The 23,891-nt window shown below is 37.7% G+C and overlaps 1 protein-coding gene across 1 annotated transcript; it reads left to right on the top strand.

Annotated features, from left to right (window-relative positions):
* Positions 1 to 10,111: 10,111 nt before the first annotated feature.
* On the top strand, positions 10,112 to 10,882 carry LOC148574933 (uncharacterized). The gene has a single exon (XM_088505989.1). It carries the CDS (start codon positions 10,112 to 10,114, stop codon positions 10,880 to 10,882), a length of 771 nt encoding a protein of 256 aa, XP_088362115.1.
* Positions 10,883 to 23,891: the final 13,009 nt, after the last annotated feature.

Here is a 23,891-nt window from a genome sequence, read left to right as displayed (position 1 = left end):
AGGATAACCCCTCATAGACTTCCACTCTCTAGGCTTTCGGATAGGTGTAGAGCTTTGATGAACTTCTGGTGGTCTCACTATTTCAGTTGCTCGTGTCTGCTTAGGAGATAAAATGAAAGTGTCTCCTCCAATCTGACGAGACAAAACTGGACTGGCAGATTCGTCATTCTGGACAGATTTGGGATTTTCTTTGCTTGTTCCAGCTCCTTCATCATCTGAATCATTATCTATCACAGTACTGGGAATTAAGTTAGAATCACAAAAAGTAACATGTATGGATTCCTCTATTGTCCTATGCTCCTTGAGATAAACTCTATAGGCCTTGCTTGTGGTGGAATATCCAACAAACATTCCTTCATAATATTTTGGATCAAACTTTCCAAGATTTTCTTTATTATTAAGCACAAAACATTTGCATCCAAAAATATGAAAGTACTTAAGATTTGGAGGGGTTCCTTTCCATAGCTCATATGGTGTTTTCTTTAACCCTTTTCTAATGATTGTTCTATTCAAAATATAGCATGCTGTGTTTACAGCCTCAGCCCATAAGAATTTAGGAATTTCACTCTCACATAACATAGCCCTAGTCATTTCTTGAAGGCTTCTATTCCTTCTTTCAACCATCCCATTTTGTTGGGGGGTTCTAGGACATGAAAAATTATGAGAAATCCCTAAGTCATCACAGAATTTTTCAAAATCTTGATTTTCAAATTCTCTTCTATGATCACTTCTTAAATGGGCAATTTTCAAATCCTTTTCATTTTGAATTTTCTTACAAAGGGTGGAAAAGGCATGAAAGGCATCATTCTTATGAGCAAGGAAAAGTACCCAACCAAATCTAGAGTAATCATCTACCACTACAAGACCATAATATTTACCTCCTAAACTTTGAGTTCTAGTAGGACCAAAAAGATCAATATGTAACATTTCCAATGGCCTTTTGGTTGAGATTCCATCTTTTGATTTAAAAGAGGATTTTACTTGTTTGCCTAATTGACAAGCGTCACAAGTAAGATCCTTATCAAACTTGATGTTTGGGATTCCTCTAACCAAATTTCTTTTGACTAGCTTAGAAATTTGATACATGCTAGCATGTCCCAACTTTCTATGCCAAAGCCATTTTTCAGATTCATAAGATGTGAAGCATGTTACATTTTGTTCCTTTAAATTCTCAAGAGTTAATCCATACACATTGTTACATCTTTTAGCTTCAAGAAGAACATCCCCAGTTTTCTCACACACAACTAAACAAACAAATTTCTTAAAGATAACTTCAAATCCCAAATCACAAAGTTGACTAACACTAAGCAAATTATGTTTCAAGCCATGTACAAGGAGAACATCATTTATACAAGAAGAAAAATTTTTACTAACTTTCCCAACAGTCACAATTTTTCCTTTTGCATCATCACCGAAAGTGACAAGTCCTCCATCATAGTCATCAAGTTTTATGAAGAAGGTTGCCTTTCCGGTCATATGCCTAGAGCATCCGCTGTCCATATACCACATATTTTCCTTCTTTTTGGATGCTAGGCACACCTACAAAACAAGCTCAAGTAACCTTAGGTATCCAAATCTTTTTGGATCCTTTTACGTTAAACCATCTTCTATGTCCTAAGCCATTGTAATAAAAAACAATTTTATAAACCTTGTCACCAACCATTCTTTCACCGAAAAAGCATTGAATGGGAAAGTGTCCATTCCGATTGCATAGTCTACAAAACCTTGGAGTTGCCATTTTGTTAAAGTAGGTGGGATCTTGAAATCTTGTGTCATTAGAAGATGAAGCAATATTTTCAAAATGTGAATTTTCAGATTTATAGAACCCCAACCCAGCCTTATCATAAAGAGGTTTTTGACTAGCCAAGATGTGATTTAAACTTTCAGAACTTTGTGTAAACTTGGCCAAGTCTTCCTTAAGTCTTTTAACCTCTTTAAGCAACTCTTCATTTTGCTTAAAACAATCCACATATGCAAGAACACAATGGTTACTTTCACAGCTCCTAACTTGGGCTCTTAACTGCTTATTCTCTTCAACAAGATCACAAGCAGTTTTGGCCTCTCTCACTTTCTCTTTTAGAAAACTGTTTTCAGCCTTAAGAATGGTGTTTTGTTGTTCAAGTTCTTGATTTTCCAGCAAAAAACATCTTATTTTTTCAGAAAGGTGGTCTATCATAAGATGAAGATCTTCAGTGTTAGGGTTATGAAAGACTACCTGATCTATGTGGTCTGTTATGAGACATGTTTGTGACTTGGTCTCGGTTTCTTCATCATCATCATCAGAGTCATTCTCCAAGTCTTCCCATGTGGCCATCAGTCCTTTCTTCTTTCCTCTTTTCGGCTTTTCCTCCTTCTTCAGCTTGGGACAATCAGATTTGAAATGCCCCATTTCCTTACAATTGTAGCAAGTTACTTTGCTAAGGTCTTTCTTCACTCTCCTTGTGCTGCTGCCTTGCCTTTGAGCTTAGCCATTTTCCTGAATTTTTTTGCAAATAACACAAACTCATTTTCAGAAGAGTTATCACTGGATTCATCATCCAAAGGGTTAGTCACAGAAGAAAATGCAATTCTTTTCTTTTTTGTATCTTTTTTCAAATAGGTATTTTCAAAAGCAAGAAGATTTCCTCTCAAATCATCAAGTGTCATGGAGTCTAAGCTACTGCTCTCAGAAATAATTAAAGCTTTAGTTTTCCACTCTTTTGTGAGACATCTCAACAATCTTCTCACTAGCACAGAATCAGAATGTGTAATTCCCAGAGCATCTAAGCCAACAATAATGGAGTTGAACCGTTCGAACAGTTCATCAATGGACTCTCCTTCCTTCATTGCAAACATTTCATATTCTCTATTTAGCATATCTGTCCGAGTCTTCTTTACAATGGTGGTTCCTTCATGGGTGATTTGCAATTTGTCCCAGATTTCCTTTGCCGTTGTGCATCTTGATACCCGTCGGTACTCCTCGAAGCTTATAGCACAGTTGAGCAGATTTATTGCCTTGGCATTTAACTCTACCTTCTTCCTATCTTCTTCTGTCCATCTTGCTTCTGGTTTGAGAGAAACAACTCCTTCGGCACTTGTAACAGTTGGATATTGTGGTCCTTCCAAGATGATTTTCCATAGTCTGTAATCCACTGCTTGTACAAATATCTTCATCCTCTCCTTCCAATAGGTATAATTTTTCCTATTGAAAAGAGGGGGTCTGTTGCTTGATTGACCTTCAGTTAGATTATAAGACACCACATTTGCGCCACTGTTTTCTGCCATGAGGATCTTTGCTCCAAGCTGCAAAGCTTGATCTCTTTGAGACCAAGCTCTGATACCAATTGATGGTTTCAGTGGCTAAGAGAAGGGGGGGTTGAATCTTAGCCCTTTTTTTATGTTGCTGACACTTGCTGAACTCAGAGGAGACTTTTCTGTTTTGGCTCGTCTCTGGACACGAGACTTTTTGTTTTGTCTCGTCACTTGCCACGAGACTTTTTGTTTTGTCTCGTCACTTGGCACGAGACATTTTAGTTTTTGCTCCTGTGCAGTAGAAAACAGAAATGTAGTAGGAGAGAAGAAAGATTACACCCAGATATATCCTGGTTCAGCTGCTAAGTGCAGTGCAGCCTACATCCAGTCTCCATCACAACAATGATGGAATTTCACTATAATCAATCTGATTACAACTTGTAAAGTGCTAACCCAACTTACAAGGGGATTCCCACAGAATCATGAAACACAACATAGATGAACAAAGGAACTCTAAGACATCGATAGCTTTTTCTTTTAATTTTGCACTCTCTGCCTTTTTCCGCTCTATGGCTTTTTCATACAAACCTCACTGTTTGCCTTTTTTCATGAGACTCAAGACATGACAAAATTAAACAGAAAAATACAAAACTGAATACATTGAAGGAGAAGAGAAAACTGTTAGCTCAGGTAGCTCTGAGAACACTGTGCCTTGCACTCTCAAATTTTCTCCTTGCTTCAAACAGTGGCTGTCCACCCTTATTATAGAAGAGGGGAGCCTCCACTTATTGAAGCCAAAACCGAACCAACTTCTTCCTCCTTCAACAAACAGAAACCGGTTCGGCCACATAGAGAGAGAAGAGATAACCATGCAAAACCCAATATGCAATTACCTCTGGACCTTTCTTGATCATCACCCTTCATCAATCCGAGCTCTCCATTCTTGGCTTGCTCTCCAAGATGGATTTCTGGCCCTTGATGCTTCATGATGATAATGACTTCATCTGCTTCAATCTCTGCCTCAACCATCACTTCGCCACTCTAGCTACTCCCTGTGGTGGTTAACCAGAATCAAAGACAAGCCATGCTTCAAGAATCTCCTCCATGCTGGCCGAATCTTCTTCATCCATTTTTGAGCATGAAAGGCTCAAGATACATCACCAAATCTAACCAAATATAGTGAATATCTCAGCCACAGCTCATTTTTATTTTAGTATGTTTTCTTGCCATCATTAGCTTGATGGTCTTGATGCATGCAACTTCTTCTTTTTGATAGTTGATGAACATTGCTTCCATTGTTTCCTGGACAAGGAGCGAAAGAAGAAGAAGAAAGAGATGAGAGAGAATGTGAAGTTAAAGTAAAAGCAATTAAATGAAGATGAAACATATTGATAGATTGCTTTTACTTCCCTTGCTTTGAGTAGCGTATAGCATTAATCATAATGATTCCCATCAAATCAAAGTCAAGTTCTCTCTCATGTTTCCAATGCTAACATATTAGGATTTGAAATCCATTCTTAACAAGAGATGGAATCCGTTGGAAAGCATGAAGCCATTTAGCTTTTATTTAAACTTTGTTTCGGACCAAGCTTGAAAACTTTCATCAAAATAATGTTGGGCTTGGTAGCATTAGGATTTAATCTGGCCCAAATGATAACATTTGCTTTCTTGATGAATATTGGATTCGGATCATGCATGGAAACATTCATCAAAATTCAAATTGGGCTTGGTAGCAATAAAGCTTAATCTGACCCAATAAAATTTTGATTCCTTCAAACTAATTGGGCTTTTGAGTTCTGGCCCAATTAATTACAACAATTCAGCCACATAATGTAGAGAACATATAGCAAGGTCTGATTGTGTATTTTGATTTGGGCCTGCTGCAGATTTTATTTTTCGGCCCAAATTAAAACCTGCATCACAAAATTATTAATTAACATATGTTAAATGAGAATCAAATTAATAATTTTGTAATTAAATATTTAATAATGTTTAGTCATCACAAATATTAATTTAGAGTTTTCCAAACTCATCATTTTGTATGATGAGTCACTACTTCTAGAAGAAAGAGAGGTGGGGAGATATAAAGATGATTTAATCTGGTTGGGCCTGATTTTGCTTCCGTTGGGCCAATGAGGATGACTGGTCCACACCCCATCTGCCAACTCTCATTACAATCTCTAATAACGTAAACAAAACCAACACTGTCACCTGAACCAGGATAACTAACATCACAATTAATCTTGAAAGTACCAATGAATGAGAAATTCTAAAAACCATTTAGAACAGAGGAAATGGATATACTTTGTAATTCAAAAATATTCCTAAACTCCTTTTCTGAAGTTAATGTCAGACAAATTACTTTTTTCAGAGACCAAGTCTTATAAGGATTAAAGATGTCATTATTCCTTGCTTGTCATATTCACCAAAGTCTTGAAAAGAACTTAAATGGATATTCTCTGCTATGATGCAACAACCAATTCTTCAAATAATTCGGAGGATGACAAAAAATATTCAATTTATGTCACACAAATTGAATTTTTGGACAATCTCAAATATAATATAAAACTAATTTCTGGCTAAAAAGATATCTTGATGTCATTAAAAAGCCATATATAATCATAGAACTGTCCATATTTATTTGTATTCAAAATAGCCAAGCACGGGACAAAACACAAAAGTGTAGCTCAACATCACAACGTACGGAGACTCTCATCGACACTGCATGGTACGGCGTTGGAAATTGGAACCATTATTAAATCAAACTACACCTCAGCCTATGCAAGACGTAGCATTAGTTGTAAACTACTAATCTGGCTACCTCTCCCACAGTCCCACTATTAATTGGAGAAGTAAAATAGGCTGACTCACTCCCACAAAAAAAAAAAAAAAAAAAAAATTCGATAAACAATAAAAAGTTGTTTAAATTTATTTTGTTTTATATTTATAAATTATAAAATTTTATAAATATATAATTATAAATATTACATATATAAAATTATGAATATTAAATTAAAAAATTTAATTAACATATATTTTAAAAACACAAGTTAAAATTATTAATTAAAAAATTTATAAAAAAGATAAAATTAATGTTTCATATATTTATATATTTATTAAAATAATGAATTTGTAAATAATAATCTTAAAACACATAATAATTAAATTTTAGGTTATATAAAATAATTTTAAATTATTTTTTTTTAGTATTATTGGTTCATCCTATTATACGGTTTTGTCAAAGCTTGTCATCAAATGAGTCGAATCTATGTTTTTCACTCTGTAATAAGTTTAAAATAATATAACAGTCAAACATTTCTTTTCTTGGAATGAAAAGTTGGTAAATTGATCTTGTGTTTGTTAAATTTTTAAATTTAGCTAACATGATATATTAAAATTACTATTAATAAAAAATTTTAAATATTTTAATAAATATATAATAAATATATTAAAAATCTAATTTTATATTTTTTATAATTTTTTATTAATAAATTTAAATTGTGCCATGAAAGTACATTATATATAATTTGAAAACCCAAAATTCTTACAGAAATCTTGGTTGACTAGTAGTTTTTCATGTAATAATCATTTAAAAGACAAAAAATTCAAGTATCTTTTTATTTTTGATAGAAATAGTGATTTTTTTTAATTCGGATTTTATTTCAGTCTGAAAACAAAAATTTTATGCCAAAAACATAAAGCATATCCTCAAAAACAACAGAACACTATAGTAACAGATGATTGTATCACATCTGTTGGCACATCCTTTACTTTTCAAAACGACAAGGAGGAATGGGGTTTAAGAACTTTCAAACGGTCAATATATATAACTTTTCTGCTTAAGATTATAGAAATTCATGACAGAATCCTCTGCCCTTTGGATGCAAGTGATGAAAAGCAAGTATAGTAGACACAATACAAGAAGGTTTGAAGTCAAGATGAAGCCTTTGAACTCTCTTTTCTGTTGAGTTTAAAGTAAAACAATAATAATTATTAGATGATGATAAAATATTATTAGTTGAATTAAAAGCCTAAATATTTTTGTAATGTGTGTAGTTATTATGCAGAAAGATAAAATACAATCAAACAAGTCTAAATTTCATTGCAAACAAATTATTATCTCTTGAAACCCATAACCCACGTTAAATACCTTTAAAACAAGGATGTTTCAAGAGCAAAATGGCATGTTTAGAAGTGGATTCAAGTAAAGTGAAAAAGTGATTCACCAAGTTTAAGCATTGAAAGGGAAAAAAGGAAAGATCAAAGTTGGAGGAAAAAGAAAAATCAAAATCGGATTTGGTGCAGAGGCTAATCAAAGAAGTTGAGTTATCATCTTTATGCAACTACTATAGTTTGTTGAAACTACTACTTTTTTTGCTGTACATTTTTTGGCAAGAAGAAGAAAATTGAGGTTATATTTCTCTGCTGCAAATCAAAGACCAAAATTAAAACTTAAAGCTAAAGAATAATCAATGGTGCAAATCTTTGAAGTCAAAAGAAAAGGGAGAAAGAGAAATAGCTAGGTCAGATTCTAAGACAAACTTTACTAGCCATGAAACTTTGTTGCAGTCTTATCTCTTCTCTGCGTCTCTTCTCTGATTTTTAGGGAAGAAGACAAAGTCAAAGGTGTTTTATTAATTGATATCCTCACCAAACTCAAGTTTTAGAAGCTTTACTCTTATAAAATAAACAACTAGAAATTAAAGTACGGAAAGAGAGCACACTGTTTGGGTATTCATAGCACTTTAGCTATACCTTCTTTTCCTTCATGGTTTTACATTGAAATTTTTGTTTTTCAGTTTTATCTTTCTTTGTTTCAAATCAATGGAAAAAGACAAATCTATAAGGTATCAGTAAAAGTCATTAAGAGAAAAGATAAAGAGAGTAACCTTGGAGAAAAGACAGAAATTATGTCAATCTCTTTTGTTATCATTTCTATTTTGTATTCATGAAAACGAGAGATTTTCTTTGCTAATTTGGGTGAGCACTTAGTGTTGAGAGTTTAGAGAGTGAACCTAGCCAAATAAAGCATGATTAGAAATTTGGTTTATCCCTGATAGGATTAGGTAGAATCCTTTAGAATTGGTGTTTATAAATCTTTGAAAAAGATAGTGAAATTTTCACCATAGTTGTAGTGGAGACTGGATGTAGACCACATTGCACATGGTGATTGAACCAGGATATATAGCTGTGTTATTTTCTCTTCTCTATTCTTTCTGATTTGTTCATTATGAGACAAAATGAAATTGTCTCATGCATAATCAACTTTATTGTCGTCACAGTAACACATAGAGTTAATTTCTCTTTTTTGCTCTGTTCCTGTTTTATTTGTTGACAGACAAAATAAAGTTATCTCCTGCATAATCAACAATACAGACTTTACAGCAACTTAGTCTTAAATCCTGATTTGAAGTTTAAAGTGTACAAAATTAAAAGAGGCCATAAATTCAGCCCCTTTCTTTAAGCCATTGAGAACTTTCACTCTCCAACATAACATCCTTAACTATTTGAATAGACCTTAGGAAGTACAGGTTTAACACACTTTTAGAAAGGCAAACAAGTGTGCTGACTGCTTATCGAGACAAAGTCAAAAACGCAATTCAGGATTCAAGGTTTTAGACATTCCTCTTGGGTTGATCTAGGTCCCTTGCTTATTGATCATAGAAATAGGGCCTCTTTGTTCCTTCGTTTTCTATAGTATTTTCCAATTTGACATTTAATTATTAATCTATCATGGATTTAAGCTCAGTTTAAGGGTCTGTTATTGGCTAATGGGTCACTCTATATACAAGACAAAATCCGAACCCCAACACTTACTTAAATGGATGAGTAAGCTAACTATTCAATCAAGCCAAATTAATTGAAATGACCTCTATATCTCGCATAATTGCCTTTGTGTTATCCTTTCTCTTCATGCTTAGGCTCCTTTTAATTGCCTAAAAAAAACATTAGCCTGTCAAGTTAGTCTACCTTATCCGTCAAAACTCACCAATTAAATAAGTTTAGCGTGCGGGCATATTTATTTTTTTGATTATGTTAGTATATACTAAAATTAACTATTAAAATTAGTTATTTAGTATAAAACATATGTTAGAATATAAATATACATTAAAAATAAATTAAACCATATATATAAATATATTAGTAACTGATTTTAGTGACTGATTTTAGTGTACGAATAATATTTTTATTATTTTTTTATGTAGACTTTATTTCTTAGCCGAACTCGTCTCTTTTGACAAGTTAGACATGCTAGACGCGTATTGTTACGTGAGCTAATGAGTCATGTGTAATAGTTAGCAAGCTAACCAGTTAGGAGTTGCAGATATAAGCAGATTCTGTTAGTGAGTAATTAGGAAATAAGTTTGTTAGAGTGCTGACTAGATAGTTAGTTATGCAGCTCACTAAGTTGCTGCTATTTATTAGCTAAGAAAGGTGAATTGAGTTAGTTTTTTTGTGCAATCAGAAAATAAATTCAAGTGGGGCAGAGTTGTGACAACAAAACACACTCTCCTCTGTTTTCAAGCTTCGTGAAGTTCTTCCTTCATCTCCCCTGAACTCACCATTTCAACATGGTGCAGTGAGCGTGGAGGGGAATGATGATAAAAGGTTGAGGAACTTCAAAAGAAGTCTGCAGCACATTTCTTCATTCTTTGTCTTCTTCTTCTTACAAAATCAATTTTCTCTCATTTTTCTCATCTAATTCTTCTCCTCTTCCCTTAAACTTAATCGATAGAGACTGATGAGATTTGCGTTGTCGTGCATCAATTCGGCACTGTCAAACATTTCCGATCAGCGAGATTGAGGGAAGAAGTTCAGAATCTGCATCAACAAGATTCATTGATTCGATTATGAAATTAGGGTTTGCGAACAAGAGGCGATGGAACATGAAGGCATTCCATCGGTTCCTTCAGTAGACATTCATGCACTTGCTGCGTTGGTGAATCAGATCAACATGATGAACCAATCAAGCACGAATAAAGGTCAATCAAATCCAGCATTGGATCCGGTGAGTCCTTATTTCTTGCATCCTGGAGAAAATCCAGGATCAGCCATAGTTGCTGTTAAATTGGTAGGGAGTAACTTTCAACAGTGGGAAAGAGACATGTGGAGAGCATTGAAGTCCAAGAACAAGCTGAAATTTGTGGATGGATCGATTCAAAGACCATCAGAGGATGATGTATTGTTTGAGGCATGGGACCATTGCAACACATACATTGCTTCTTGGATCAATCACTCTCTAAGCCCTGAAATTGCTCAAAGCGTCATGTGGATTAACTCAGCCGAAGAATTATGGAAGGAATTGAAGCATAGGTACAGTCATGGTGACATGTATAGAATAGCAGAATTGGAAGAAGAATTATTTGCAACCAAGCAAGGAGATGCATCAGTAACTGCCTACTATACTAAGCTAAAATCGATTTGGGAGGAATTGAAAAATTTACGTCCAATTCCAAACTGTTCAAGATGTGTGGAGAAGTGCACTTGTGAGGTGAACATAATGAGAGGTTACAAGGAAAAATCTAGAACAGTTAGGCTTTTGAGAGGTCTTAACGAACAATTTTCAACTGTGAGATCTCAGATTATGCTGATGGAGCCGTTACCTATGGTGGATGTAGCCTTTGCGTCCTTGTTGCAACAAGAGCGGTAGCTGAACCTGAATGAAGTAATGGAAGAAAAGGCATTGTTAATTGATGAGTGGATATTTTATACGCTTTTTGGGGTTAATTTCATATAGATTTTAGTATGTTTTAGTTGGTTTTTAGTTTATTTTCATTAGTTTCTAGGAAAAATCCACATTTCTGGACTTTACTATGAGTTCGTGTATTTTTCTATAATTTCAGGTATTTTCTGGCTGAAATTGAGGGAGCTGAGCAAAAATCTGATTCAGGCTGAAAAAGGACTGCTGATGCTGTTGGATTCTGACCTCCCTGCACTCAAAATGGATTTTCTGGAGCTACAGGACTCCAAATGGCGTGCTTCCAATTGCGTTGGAAAGTAGACATCCAGGGCTTTCCAGAAATATATAATAGTCCATACTTTTCTCAAGGATAGACGACGTAAACTGGCGTTCAACGCCAGCTCTCTGCCCAATTCTGGCGTCCAGCGCCAGAAACAAGTTGCAAGTTGGAGTTCAACGCCAGAAAAGGATCCAAAGCTGGCGTTGAACGCCTAAAACAGCCCCAGGCACGTGAGAAGCTTTAGTCTTAGCCCCAGCACACACCAAGTGGGCCCCAGAAGTGGATTTCTGCACTATCTGTTATAGTTTACTCATTTTCTGTAAACCTAGGTTACGAGTTTAGTATTTAAATAACTTTTAGAGATTCATTTTGTATCTCATGACATTTTAGACCTGAACTTTGTACTCTTTGACGGCATGAGTCTCTAAACTCCATTGTTGGGGGTGAGGAGCTCTGCTGTGTCTCGATGAATTAATGCAAGTACTTCTGTTTTCCATTCAAACATGCGTGTTCCTATCTAAGATATCCATTCGCGCCTAACTATGGAGATGGTGATGATCAGTGACACTCATCACCTTCCTCAATACATGAACGCGTGTCTGACAATCACCTCCGTTCTACATCAGATTGAATGAATATCTCTTAGATTCCTTAATCAGAATCTCCGTGGTATAAGCTAGATTGATGGCGGCATTCATGAGAATCCGGAAAGTCTAAACCTTGTATGTGGTATTCCGAGTAGGATTCTGGGATTGGATGGCTGTGACGAACTTCAAACTCGCGAGTGCTGGGCGTAGTGACAGACGCAAAAGGATAGTAAATCCTATTCCGGTACGACTGAGAACCTGCAGATGATTAGCCGTGCGGTGACAGCGCACCTGGACCCTTTTCACTGGAAGGATGGATGGTAGCCATTGACAACGGTGATCCACCTACACACAGCTTGCCATAGGAGGATGTGCGTGCGTGAATCAGAAGACAGAGGAAAGCAGAGATTCTGAAGACAAAGCATCTCCAAAACTCCAACATATTCTCCATTACTGCATAACAAGTAACCTTTAATCCATGCTCTCTTGTTTATTCGCAATTCAACTGATAAATATAATTAACTTCCTGACTAAGAATTGCAAGATAACCAGAGATTGCTTCAAACCAACAATCTCCGTGGGATTCGACCCTTACTCACGTAAGGTATTACTTGGACGACCCAGTGCACTTGCTGGTTAGTGGTACGAGTGTGAAAAGTGTGATTCACAATTCGTGCACCAAGTTTTTGGCGCCGTTGCCGGGGATTGTTTGAGTTTGGACAACTGATGGCTTATTTTGTTGCTTAGATTAGGAAAAAATTTTCTTTTTGGTTTAGAGTCTTTTATTATTTATACATTGTTAAAACACTTTAAATTTATAGCTCAATTAGTTAGAGCGTGGTGCTTATGTTCTTGGTAATTGGCTATCCTATTTTTAAAATCTTTTTCAAAAATAATTTTTCTTTGAACAAATCTTGTGCCAAACTCTAAGTTTGGTGTTTTCTTGTTGATTTTTCTTTGTTTTTCGAAAATTTTAGTTTGGTTTTCTAAAAATTTTAAGTTTGGTGTTCTTTCTTCATGTTCTTGTGTTCTTGTGAGTCTTCAAAGTGTTCTTGAGTTTTCCTTGTGTCTTGATCTTAAAATTTTAAGTTTGGTGTTCCTTGGTGTTTTCCTTCCAAAATTTTCGAAAACAAGGAGCATTAGATCTAAAAATTTTAAATCTTGTGCTATTTTATTGTTTTTCTCTTTCCTCACTAAATTCAAAAATATCTTTTCTCTCTATTTTTAAAACAAATTTTCGAAAATTATTTTTAAAAATTCAGATTTTTTTTTCAAAATTTAAAATCTTTTCCAAATCATATCTTTTTCAAAACTTCCTTACCACTTTCTCTCCCCTCATTTTTTCGAAAATCTTCACCTATTTTTATTTATTTTATTTTAATTTATTTTATTTTCGAAATAAATAAATAAATAAATAAAAATAAAAATTTTTTATTTTACATCATCTCCCTTTCCCCATCATGGATCTAAGTGGAAATGAACAGTCCAGGAGGACTCTGGGGTCATATGCTAACCCCTCTACTGCTTCATATGGGAGTAGTATCTGCATACCCTCCATTGGAGTCAGTAGCTTCGAGTTGAATCCTCAGCTCATTATCATGGTGCAGCAAAGTTGCCAGTATTCCGGTCTTCCACAGGAAGAACCTATAGAGTTTCTGGCACAATTTTTACAAATTGCTGACACAGTGTATGATAAGGAAATAGATCAGGATGTCTACAGACTATTACTGTTTCCATTTGCTGTAAAAGATCAAGCTAAGAGGTGGTTAAATAACCAACCTAAGGCCAGCATAAGGACATGGAAACAGCTGACAGAAAAATTCCTGAATCAATACTTTCCCCCAAAACGGATGACACAGCTAAGGCTGGACATCCAAGGCTTTAAACAAGGAGATAAGGAATCTCTTTATGATGCCTGGGAGAGATACAGAGAGATGCTACGAAAATGCCCCTCTGAAATGTTTTCAGAGTGGGTTCAGTTAGACATCTTCTATTATGGGCTTGCAGAAGGAGCTCAGATGTCTCTAGATTACTCAGCTGGTGGATCTATCCACATGAGAAAGACAATTGAAGAGGCTCAAGAGCTCATTGATACAGTTGCCAGGAATCAGCATCTGTACCTAAGCAGTGACCCTTCCATGAAAGAAGAGGTTAAAACAGTAACTGCTGAACTCAGCCCTGTAAAACAAGCTGCTGAATTCAATCAGCAATTGGACTTTCTAACAAAGCAGTTAGCCGAATTCAAGAATAAACTACAAGAGACAAGGATGGCTAATATAAATATGGAAGAACAATCGAAGCAAACAAAGCAGCAGCTGTCAAGAAAAATAACAGAAGAATGCCAAGCAGTTCAATTAAGAAGTGGGAAAACATTAAATACCCCACCTCAAGGCAGCAAAGAGTTAAGGAATGAGCAAACCACCCAAAATTCACATGAGAACAGTAAGAGCCCAGGAAAAAGTAATTCTGGCGTTAAAACGCCAGCAATCTGGTGGAAGGCTGGCGCTGAACGCCCAGACCATGCCCAAGACTGGCGTTCAACGCCAGTAACAAGCAAAGACTGGCGTTCAACGCTAGAAACAAGCAAGGATCTGGCGTTGAACGCCCAAAATGGGCAAGATCTGGCGCTAAACGCCCAAAATGGGCACGGTTCTGGCGTTCAGATGCCAGGAACAGACAAGGAGTTGGCATCTCACATCACTCCAGCTTCTAACTCTGGCACTCAATTGCTAGTGAAGGATCAGACACACACAAGTGCTGATGACAACCCCTCTAAAAAGGCTTCTTCAGCCACTTCTGTAGGCAATAAACCTACAGCAACTAAGGTTGAGGAATATAAAGCCAAGATACCTTATCCTCAAAAACTCCGGAAAGAGGAACAGGATAAGCAATTTGCTCGCTTTGCAGATTATCTCAGGACTCTTGAAATAAAGATTCCATTTGCAGAGGCACTTGAGCAAATACCTTCTTATGCCAAGTTCATGAAAGAGATCTTGAGTCATAAAAAGGATTGGAGAGAAACAGAAAGAGTTCTCCTCACTGAAGAATGCAGTGCAGTCATTCTAAAAAGCTTTCCTGAAAAGCTTAAAGACCCTGGGAGTTTTCTGATACCATGCATATTAGACGGTAACTGCACCAAGATAGTTTTGTGCGATCTTGGGGCAAGCATCAACCTAATACCTGCATCCACTATCAGAAAGCTTGGCTTAACTGAAGAAGTTAAACCAACCTGGATATGTCTCCAACTTGCTGATGGCTCCATTAAATACCCATCAGGCGTGATTGAAGACATGATTGTCAGAGTTGGGCCATTCGCCTTTCCCACTGACTTTGTAGTGCTGGAAATGGAGGAGCACAAGAGTGCTACTCTCATTCTAGGAAGACCCTTCCTAGCAACTGGACGAACCCTTATTGATGTCCAACAAGGGGAAATAACCCTGAGAGTCAATGATGATGAGTTTAAGTTGAATGCTGTCAAAGCCATGCAGCATCCAGACACATCAAAAGACTGCATGAAAGTTGATCTTATTGACTCTTTGGTAGAAGAGATCAACATGGCTGAGAGTCTCGAATCAGAGTTGGAAGACATCTTTAAAGATGTTCAGCCTGATTTGGAGGATTCAGAGGAGATTAAAGAGCCTCTGAAATTTCCTCTGGAAGAGGAAAAACCTCCTAAACCCGAGCTCAAACCACTACCACCATCCCTGAAATATGTATTTCTGAGAGAAGGTGACACTTTTCCAGTGATCATAAGCTCTGCTTTAAATCCACAGGAAGAGGAAGCACTTATTCAAGTGCTAAGGACACACAAGACAGCTCTTGGGTGGTCCATAGGTGACCTTAAGGGCATAAGCCCAGCTAAATGCATGCACAAAATCTTATTGGAGGATAATGCTAAACTAGTGGTTCAACCACAGAGGCAGCTAAATCCAGCCATGAAGGAAGTGGTGCAGAAAGAGGTCACCAAATTACTAGAGGCTGAGATTATTTATCCTATTTCTGATAGCCCCTGGGTGAGCCCTGTCCAAGTCGTCCCAAAAAAGGGAGGCATGACAGTGATTCATAATGAAAAAAATGAACTGGTTCCTACAAGAACAGTTACAGGGTGGCGCATGTGTATTGACTACAGAAGGCTCAATACAGCCACCAGAAAGGATCATTTTCCTTTACCATTTATAGACCAGATGTTAGAAAGACTGGCAGGTCATGATTATTACTACTTTCTGGATGGCTACTCAGGCTATAACCAGATTGCAGTAGATCCCCAGGATCAAGAGAAAACAGCATTCACATGTCCATCTGGAGTGTTTGCTTATAGAAGGATGCCATTTGGGCTGTGTAATGCGCCTGCAACCTTCCAGAGATGCATGCTCTCTATTTTCTCTGATATGGTGGAAAAATTTCTGGAAGTCTTCATGGGTGACTTCTCAGTATATGGAGACTCATTCAGCTCCTGTCTTGATCACCTGAAACTTGTTCTGAAGAGATGCTAAGAGACCAACCTAGTTTTAAACTGGGAAACATGTCACTTCATGGTGACTGAAGGGTTGGGCATAAAATCTCAAACAAGGGAATAGAGGTGGATCAAGCAAAAATAGAGGTAATTGAAAAATTACCACCACCTGCCAATGTTAAGGTAATCAGAAGCTTTCTGGGGCATGCAAGATTCTATAGGAGGTTTATAAAGGATTTTTCAAAAATCGCAAAACCTCTGAGTAATCTGCTAGCTGCTGACACGCTATTTGTGTTTGACACAGAGTGTCTGCAGGCGTTTGAAATGCTGAAAGCTAAGTTAGTCACAGCACCAGTTATTTCCGCACCAGACTGGACATTACCATTTGAGCTAATGTGTGATGCCAGTGATCACGCCATTGGTGCAGTATTGGGAAAGAGGCATGACAAGCTTCTGCACGTCATTTATTATGCTAGTCGCGTTTTAAATGATGCCTAGAAAAATTACACAACCACAGAAAAAGAATTACTTGCAGTGGTTTATGCCATTGACAAGTTCAGATCATACTTAGTAGGATCAAAAGTGATTGTGTATACTGACCATGCTGCTCTTAAATATCTACTCACAAAGCAGGATTCAAAACCCAGGCTCATCAGATGGGTGTTGCTTCTGCAAGAGTTTGATATAGAAATAAGAGACAGAAAAGGGACAGAGAACCAAGTAGCTGATCATCTGTCCCGAATAGAGCCAGTAGAAGGGACGTCCCTCCCCTCTCTTGAGATCTCTGAGACTTTTCCGGATGAGCATTTATTTGCCATTCAGGAAACACCATGGTTTGCCGATATTGCAAACTATAAAGCTGCAAGGTTCATACCCAAAGAGTACAACAGGCAACAAAAGAAAAAATTAATCACTGATGCAAAGTACTACTTGTGGGATGAACCCTATCTCTTTAAGAGATGTGCAAACGGAATAATCCGTAGGTGTGTTCCTAGAGAAGAAGCACAGAGGATCCTATGGTATTGCCATGGATCTCAATATGGAGGCCATTTCGGAGGTGAGCGAACAGCCACCAAGGTCCTCCAATGTGGCTTCTATTGGCCCACACTCTATAAAGATTTCCGAGAGTTTGTACGTAACTGTGACAGTTGCCAAAGAGCTGGTAATCTGCCTCATGGTTACGCCATGCCTCAACAAGGAATCTTGGAGATTGAGTTGTTTGACGTATGGGGAATTGACTTCATGGGACCTTTCCCACCATCATTCTCAAACACTTATATTCTGGTGGCAGTTGACTATGTATCAAAATGGGTTGAGGCCATTGCCACACCCACCAATGATACTAAAACAGTGCTGAAGTTCCTCCAGAAATATATCTTCAGCAGGTTTGGGGTCCCTAGAGTACTAATCAGTGATGGAGGCACTCACTTCTGCAACAAACAGCTTTACTCTGCCATGGTCCGGTATGGGATTCGCCACAAGGTGGCGACTCCATATCATCCACAGACTAATGGACAAGCTGAAGTCTTTAACAGAGAGCTAAAAAGAATCCTAGAACGGACTGTAAATACCCGTAGAAAGGACTGGGCAAGAAGCTTGGATGATGCTCTGTGGGCATACAGAACAGCATTCAAGACTCCTATAGGGACCTCTCCATACCAACTGGTCTATGGTAAGGCATGTCACCTGCCCGTGGAACTGGAACATAAAGCCTACTGGGCAACCAGATTCCTGAACTTTGATGCCAAATTAGCTGGAGAAAAAAGATTGCTCTAGCTAAATGAGCTAGAGGAATTCAGATTCACTGCTTTCAAAAATGGCAAGCTTTATAAAGAAAAATAAAAAAAGTGGCATGACAGAAAGCTATCATCTAGAATCTTTGAACCAGGACAAAAGGTTCTATTGTTCAACTCCAGGCTCAGGCTATTCCCCGGGAAACTGAAGTCCCGGTGGAGGGGACCATATGTGATTACAAGTGTATCACCATATGGTTATGTGGAGCTTCAAGATATTGATTCTGATAAGAAGTTCATTGTCAATGGACAGAGAATCAAGCATTATCTTGAAGGCAATGTTGAGCAAGAGTGCTCAAGGCTGAAGCTAGACTAAAAGCTCAGCAAGGTCTAGCTAAAGACAATAAAGAAGCGCTTGCTGGGAGGCAACCCAGCCATGGGGAATCAATCCTCTAAGCATTTTGCCCTATTTTTATTTTTATTTTTATTTTTTTATATAAAGTTCACTGATCCTAAGGTAAAGAGTCAATTGTATAAGTTCACAGGGTTACAGAAGGATTCTGCACACAAAACAGAGAAAAAGAGCTCACTGGCAAGAAAACGCCAGTAAAAATCTGTTTTGGGCGTTCAACGCCCAACAGAAGCATCCACTGAGCGTTGAACGCCAGTGAGGATAGCCATCTGGGCGTTAAACGCCAGAAAGAAGCTCTTTCTAGGCGTTTAATGCCAGATTTACAGCATTCTGGGCGTTCAGAAAAACGCCCAGTAACAAAGGACTTCCTGGTGTTCAACGCCAGAAAGAAGCAGCAGCTGGGCGTTGAATGCCCAGGAGAGGCAGCATTTGGGCGCTGAACGCCCAAAACATGCAGCGTTTGGGCGTTCAAACGCCAGGATGGTGGGGAGGAGGTAAATTCATTTTTTCTTCATATTTTTTCATTCTAATCTTAATTTTCATGTTTCAATTCATGATTTCTTGCATAAACATGTTAAGAACCCTGATTTCTAAAAACCCTACCTTAAAAATATCAAATGTATCTTAATCCATAAGCACAAACCCTCTTTTTCAATTCAATTCAACTCTTTTTCAAATTTTCAAAACAAATCTATCTTTTCAACTAATATCTTTTTCAAACCTCCACATTATCTTTTTCAAAATCTAGATTTATCTTTTTCAAAAATTTTTCATATCTTTTCAATTTTAAACTATATCCTCTCTTATCATATCTTCTATCTTATCTTTTCCAAATCAATCTTTTTTATCATATCTTTTCTAAATTTTCGAACCCACCCCCTCCCTTTAAATATGGGTTCGGCCTCCCCCCCTCCATCAACAATTGCACCTAGCTCTCCTTCTATCCCTCTCATTTCTTTTCTTTTGCTTGAGGACAAGCAAATCTCTAAGTTTGGTGTGTTTATCCGTGATCACTAAGATCATGGCTCCTAAGAAAAAAACAACCCACTTCAAGAGGCAAGAAAGAGAGCGTTCCAAAACCACTTTGGAATCAAGGGAAGTTCTTATCTAAAGAACATTCAGACCATTATTACAAAATAATGGGTCTAAGATCAGTGATCCCGGAAGTTAGATTCGATCTGAAAGAAGACGAATATCCGGAGATCCAGGAGCAAATTCAAATTAGGAACTGGGAGGTCCTAGCTAATCCTGAGACGAAAGTGGGAAGGAATATGGTCCAGGAGTTCTATGCTAATATGTGGCAGACAGACAAGCAAAAACTATCTGGAACTGCTTTCTATGAATATCGGACCGTGGTCAGAGGAAAGATTATTCATACCATCCCTGACAAGATCAGAGAGATCTTAAAGCTACCTCAGCTGAAAGATGATCCAGACTCTTTCAACAGGAGAATGATGAGAACAGACAAGGGCCTGGATAAGATTCTAGAGGATATATGTATCCCTGGAGCAAGGTGGACCACTAGCACGAAGGGTGTCCCAAATCAACTCAAAAGGGAAGATCTCAAACCAGTCGCCAGAGGATGGCTGGACTTCATTGGGCATTCTCTGCTGCCCACTAGCAACCGTTCTGAAGTCACTGTTAAAAGAGCAGTGATGATCCATTGCATCATGATGGGAAAAGAAGTGGAAGTTCATTAACTAATTTCAACTGAATTCTACAAAATTGCTAATAAAAATTCTAAAGAGGCCAGGTTGGCTTACCCAAGTTTGATTTCCCTGCTCTGCAAGGACGCTGGAGTAAGGATGGGAATAACTGAGTATATCTCAATTGAGAAACCAATCACCAAAGCATCAATGGAAAAATAACAAGCACAGGATGACCCCATCAAGAAGAAAACACAGGAATTTCTCCCAGAAATCCCTCAATCTGAATATTGGGAGTATCTTGAAACATCAGTTACCAAGATGCAAGAAGCTATGGAACAAATAATAAAGGAACAGAAGGAACAAAGTCAAATTCTTTGCTATTTGATCAAAGAACAGGAAGAGCAAGGGCGTGACTTGAGGGAATTGAAGCGCCAGAAGTTATCTCTTGAAGGACCAAGCACCCCACAGATCCGAGGAACATCCACTTCCCAGAACAAAGGTTGTTAAATTCCAATTTCTGCTTTAACTCTGTGATAGTTGTCGCTATAGGAGTTTACCTTAGGAGTCATATAGTAGTAATTAGTGTCTATTTTGATTTTACATCCAATTAAGTTATAGTCTATTTTTCTCATCATCAGCAAACATGAATAAAATAGTAGATCTTTTGAATAAGAGGCAATAAAATTTCGAGTTTTTAAATAAAAATTCTAATTAGTTACATGTGGTGGTAATGCTTTCTGTCTTCTGAATGAATGCTTGAACAGTGCATATGTCTTTTGAATATGTTGTTTAAGACTGTTAAATATGTTGGCTCTTGAAAGAATGATGAACATGAGACATGTTATTGATAATCTGAAAAATCATAAAAAAATGATTCTTGAAGCAAGAAAAAGCAGCAAAGAACAAAGCTTGCAGAAAAAAAATACAGAGAAAGAAAAAGAGAAAGCAAGCAGAAAAAGTCAATAGCCCTTAAAACCAAAAGGAAAGGGTAATAAAAAGGATCCCAAGGCTTTGAGCATCAGTGGATAGGAGGGCCTAAGGGAATAAAATCCTGGCCTAAGCGGCTAAACCAAGCTGTCCCTAGCCATGTGCTTATGGCGTGAAGGTGCCAAGTGAAAACTTGAGACTGAGCGGTTAAAGTCAAGGTCCAAAGCAAAAAGAAGAGTGTGCTTAAGAATCCTGGACACCTCTAATTGGGGACTTTAGCAAAGCTGAGTCACAATCTAAAAGGGTTCACCCAATTATGTGTCTGTGGCATTTATATATCCAGTGGTAATACTGGAAAACAAAGTGCTTAGGGCCACGGCCAAGACTCATAAAGTAGCTGTGTTCAAGAATCATCATACTGAAATAGGAGAATCAATAACACTATCTGAATTCTAAGTTCCTATAGATGCCAATCACTCTGAGCTTCAATGGATAAAGTGAGATGCCAAAACTGTTCGGAAGCAAAAAGCTACTAGTCCCGCTCATCTAATTAGAATATGAGCTTCACTCAAAAACTCTGAGATATTATTGCTTCTTGACTTATTAGTCTTCTATTTTATTCGTCTAGTTGCTTGAGGACAAGCAACAGTTCAAGTTTGGTGTTGTAATGAGCGGATATTTTATACGCTTTTTGGGGTTAATTTCATATAGATTTTAGTATGTTTTAGTTGGTTTTTAGTTTATTTTCATTAGTTTCTAGGCAAAATCCACATTTCTGGACTTTACTATGAGTTCGTGTGTTTTTCTATAATTTCAAGTATTTTCTGGCTGAAATTGAGGGAGCTGAGCAAAAATCTGATTCAGGCTGAAAAAGGACTGCTGATGCTGTTGGATTCTGACCTCCCTGCACTCAAAATGGATTTTCTGGAGCTACAGAACTCCAAATGGCGTGCTTCCAATTGCGTTGGAAAGTAGACATCCAGGGCTTTCCAGCAATATATAATAGTTCATACTTTTCTCAAGGATAGACGACGTAAACTGGCGTTCAACGCCAGCTCTCTACCTAATTCTGGCGTCCAGCGCCAAAAACAAGTTGCAAGTTGGAGTTCAACGCCAGAAAAGGATCCAAAGCTGGTGTTGAACGCCCAAAACAGCCCCAGGCACGTGAGAAGCTTTAGTCTCAGCCCCAACACACACCAAGTGGGCCCCAGAAGTGGATTTCTGCACTATCTGTTATAGTTTACTCATTTTCTGTAAACCTAGGTTACGAGTTTAGTATTTAAACAACTTTTAGAGATTCATTTTGTATCTCATGACATTTTAGACCTGAACTTTGTACTCTTTGATGGCATGAGTCTCTAAACTCCATTGTTGGGGGTGAGGAGCTCTGCTGTGTCTCGATGAATTAATGCAAGTACTTCTGTTTTCCATTCAAACATGCGTGTTCCTATCTAAGATATCCATTCGCGCCTAACTATGGAGATGGTGATGATCAGTGACACTCATCACCTTCCTCAATACATGAATGCGTGTCTGACAATCACCTCCGTTCTACATCAGATTGAATGAATATCTCTTAGATTCCTTAATCAGAATCTCCGTGGTATAAGCTAGATTGATGGCGGCATTCATGAGAATCTGGAAAGTCTAAACCTTGTCTGTGGTATTCCGAGTAGGATTCTGGGATTGGATGGCTGTGACGAACTTCAAACTCACGAGTGCTGGGCGTAGTGACAGACGCAAAAGGATAGTAAATCCTATTCCGGTACGACTGAGAACCTGCAGATGATTAGCCATGCGGTGACAGCGCACCTGGACCTTTTTCACTGGAAAGATGGATGGTAGCCATTGACAACGGTGATCCACCTACACACAGCTTGCCATAGGAGGACGTGCATGCGTGAATCAGAAGACAGAGGAAAGCAGAGATTCTGAAGACAAAGCATCTCCAAAACTCCAACATATTCTCCATTGCTTCAAACCAACAATCTCCGTGGGATTTGACCCTTACTCACGTAAGGTATTACTTGGACGACCTAGTGCACTTGCTGGTTAGTGGTACGAGTGTGAAAAGTGTGATTCACAATTCGTGCACCATTAATCAATTCAAGAAACGAAAATAGTAGCACAAACACAAGAGGAAGAGGCAGAGGCAGAGGGGGAAGAGGCTATGGCAACAATGCAAAGAATGGAAGAGGTTCCAAACAATGTTATCATTGTGGCAAGCATGGTCACTTGGCAGACACATGCTACAAAAAGCATGGCTTCCCCCCTCATTTCAAGAACAATGGAGCCATGATCAATAACATGGTTGCTGAAGAGGATAATAAAGTAAGCAATCAATCTCAGAAGGAAGAACTTGGCAAATCTGAGCCATATTTCACCTTAGAACAAAAGGAGGCTTTGCTTGCCCTTCTGAACCAACAAGATGCACACCCAAAGCATAGCATAAATCAACTTGTCACCACAACTCTACCATCAAACCAAGGTATTTCTTATATAATGTCACTTTCTACATTCAATCCTAAATCCTGGGTCATTGACTCAGGAGCAACTAATCATGTGTCATATGCCAAAAATTCATTTCAAAAACTGTACCAAATCAAACCCGTACTAGTCAGCATGCCTGATGGCACAAATACATTAGTCAATACTGCAGGAACAATTGTGTTTTCTGATCAATTTTCTTTGCTACATGTCTTTTATATTCCAAATTTTAAATTCAATTTGATCTCTGTCTCAAAATTGACAGCCGATTTGAAATGCAAATTGATTTTTGATCAAAATGAATGTGAAATCCAGGACAAAACTACCAAGAGAACAATTGGTGTAGCGGAACAAAGGAGAGGGCTCTATGCTTTTGAGAACCTCACACCCATTCAAGCTACATCACAAGTTGCATCTGCATCACTTGCATCCACACTGTCAGCACAGTCCA

Source organism: Arachis ipaensis, chromosome B2 (assembly GCF_059453495.1).
Source record: "Arachis ipaensis isolate K30076 ecotype BB chromosome B2, ASM5945349v1, whole genome shotgun sequence".
In the NCBI taxonomy this organism is placed as follows: domain Eukaryota; kingdom Viridiplantae; phylum Streptophyta; class Magnoliopsida; order Fabales; family Fabaceae; genus Arachis; species Arachis ipaensis.
The sequence above is the reverse complement of the archived record's forward strand: the minus strand, read 5'-3'. Positions and strand labels throughout refer to the sequence as shown.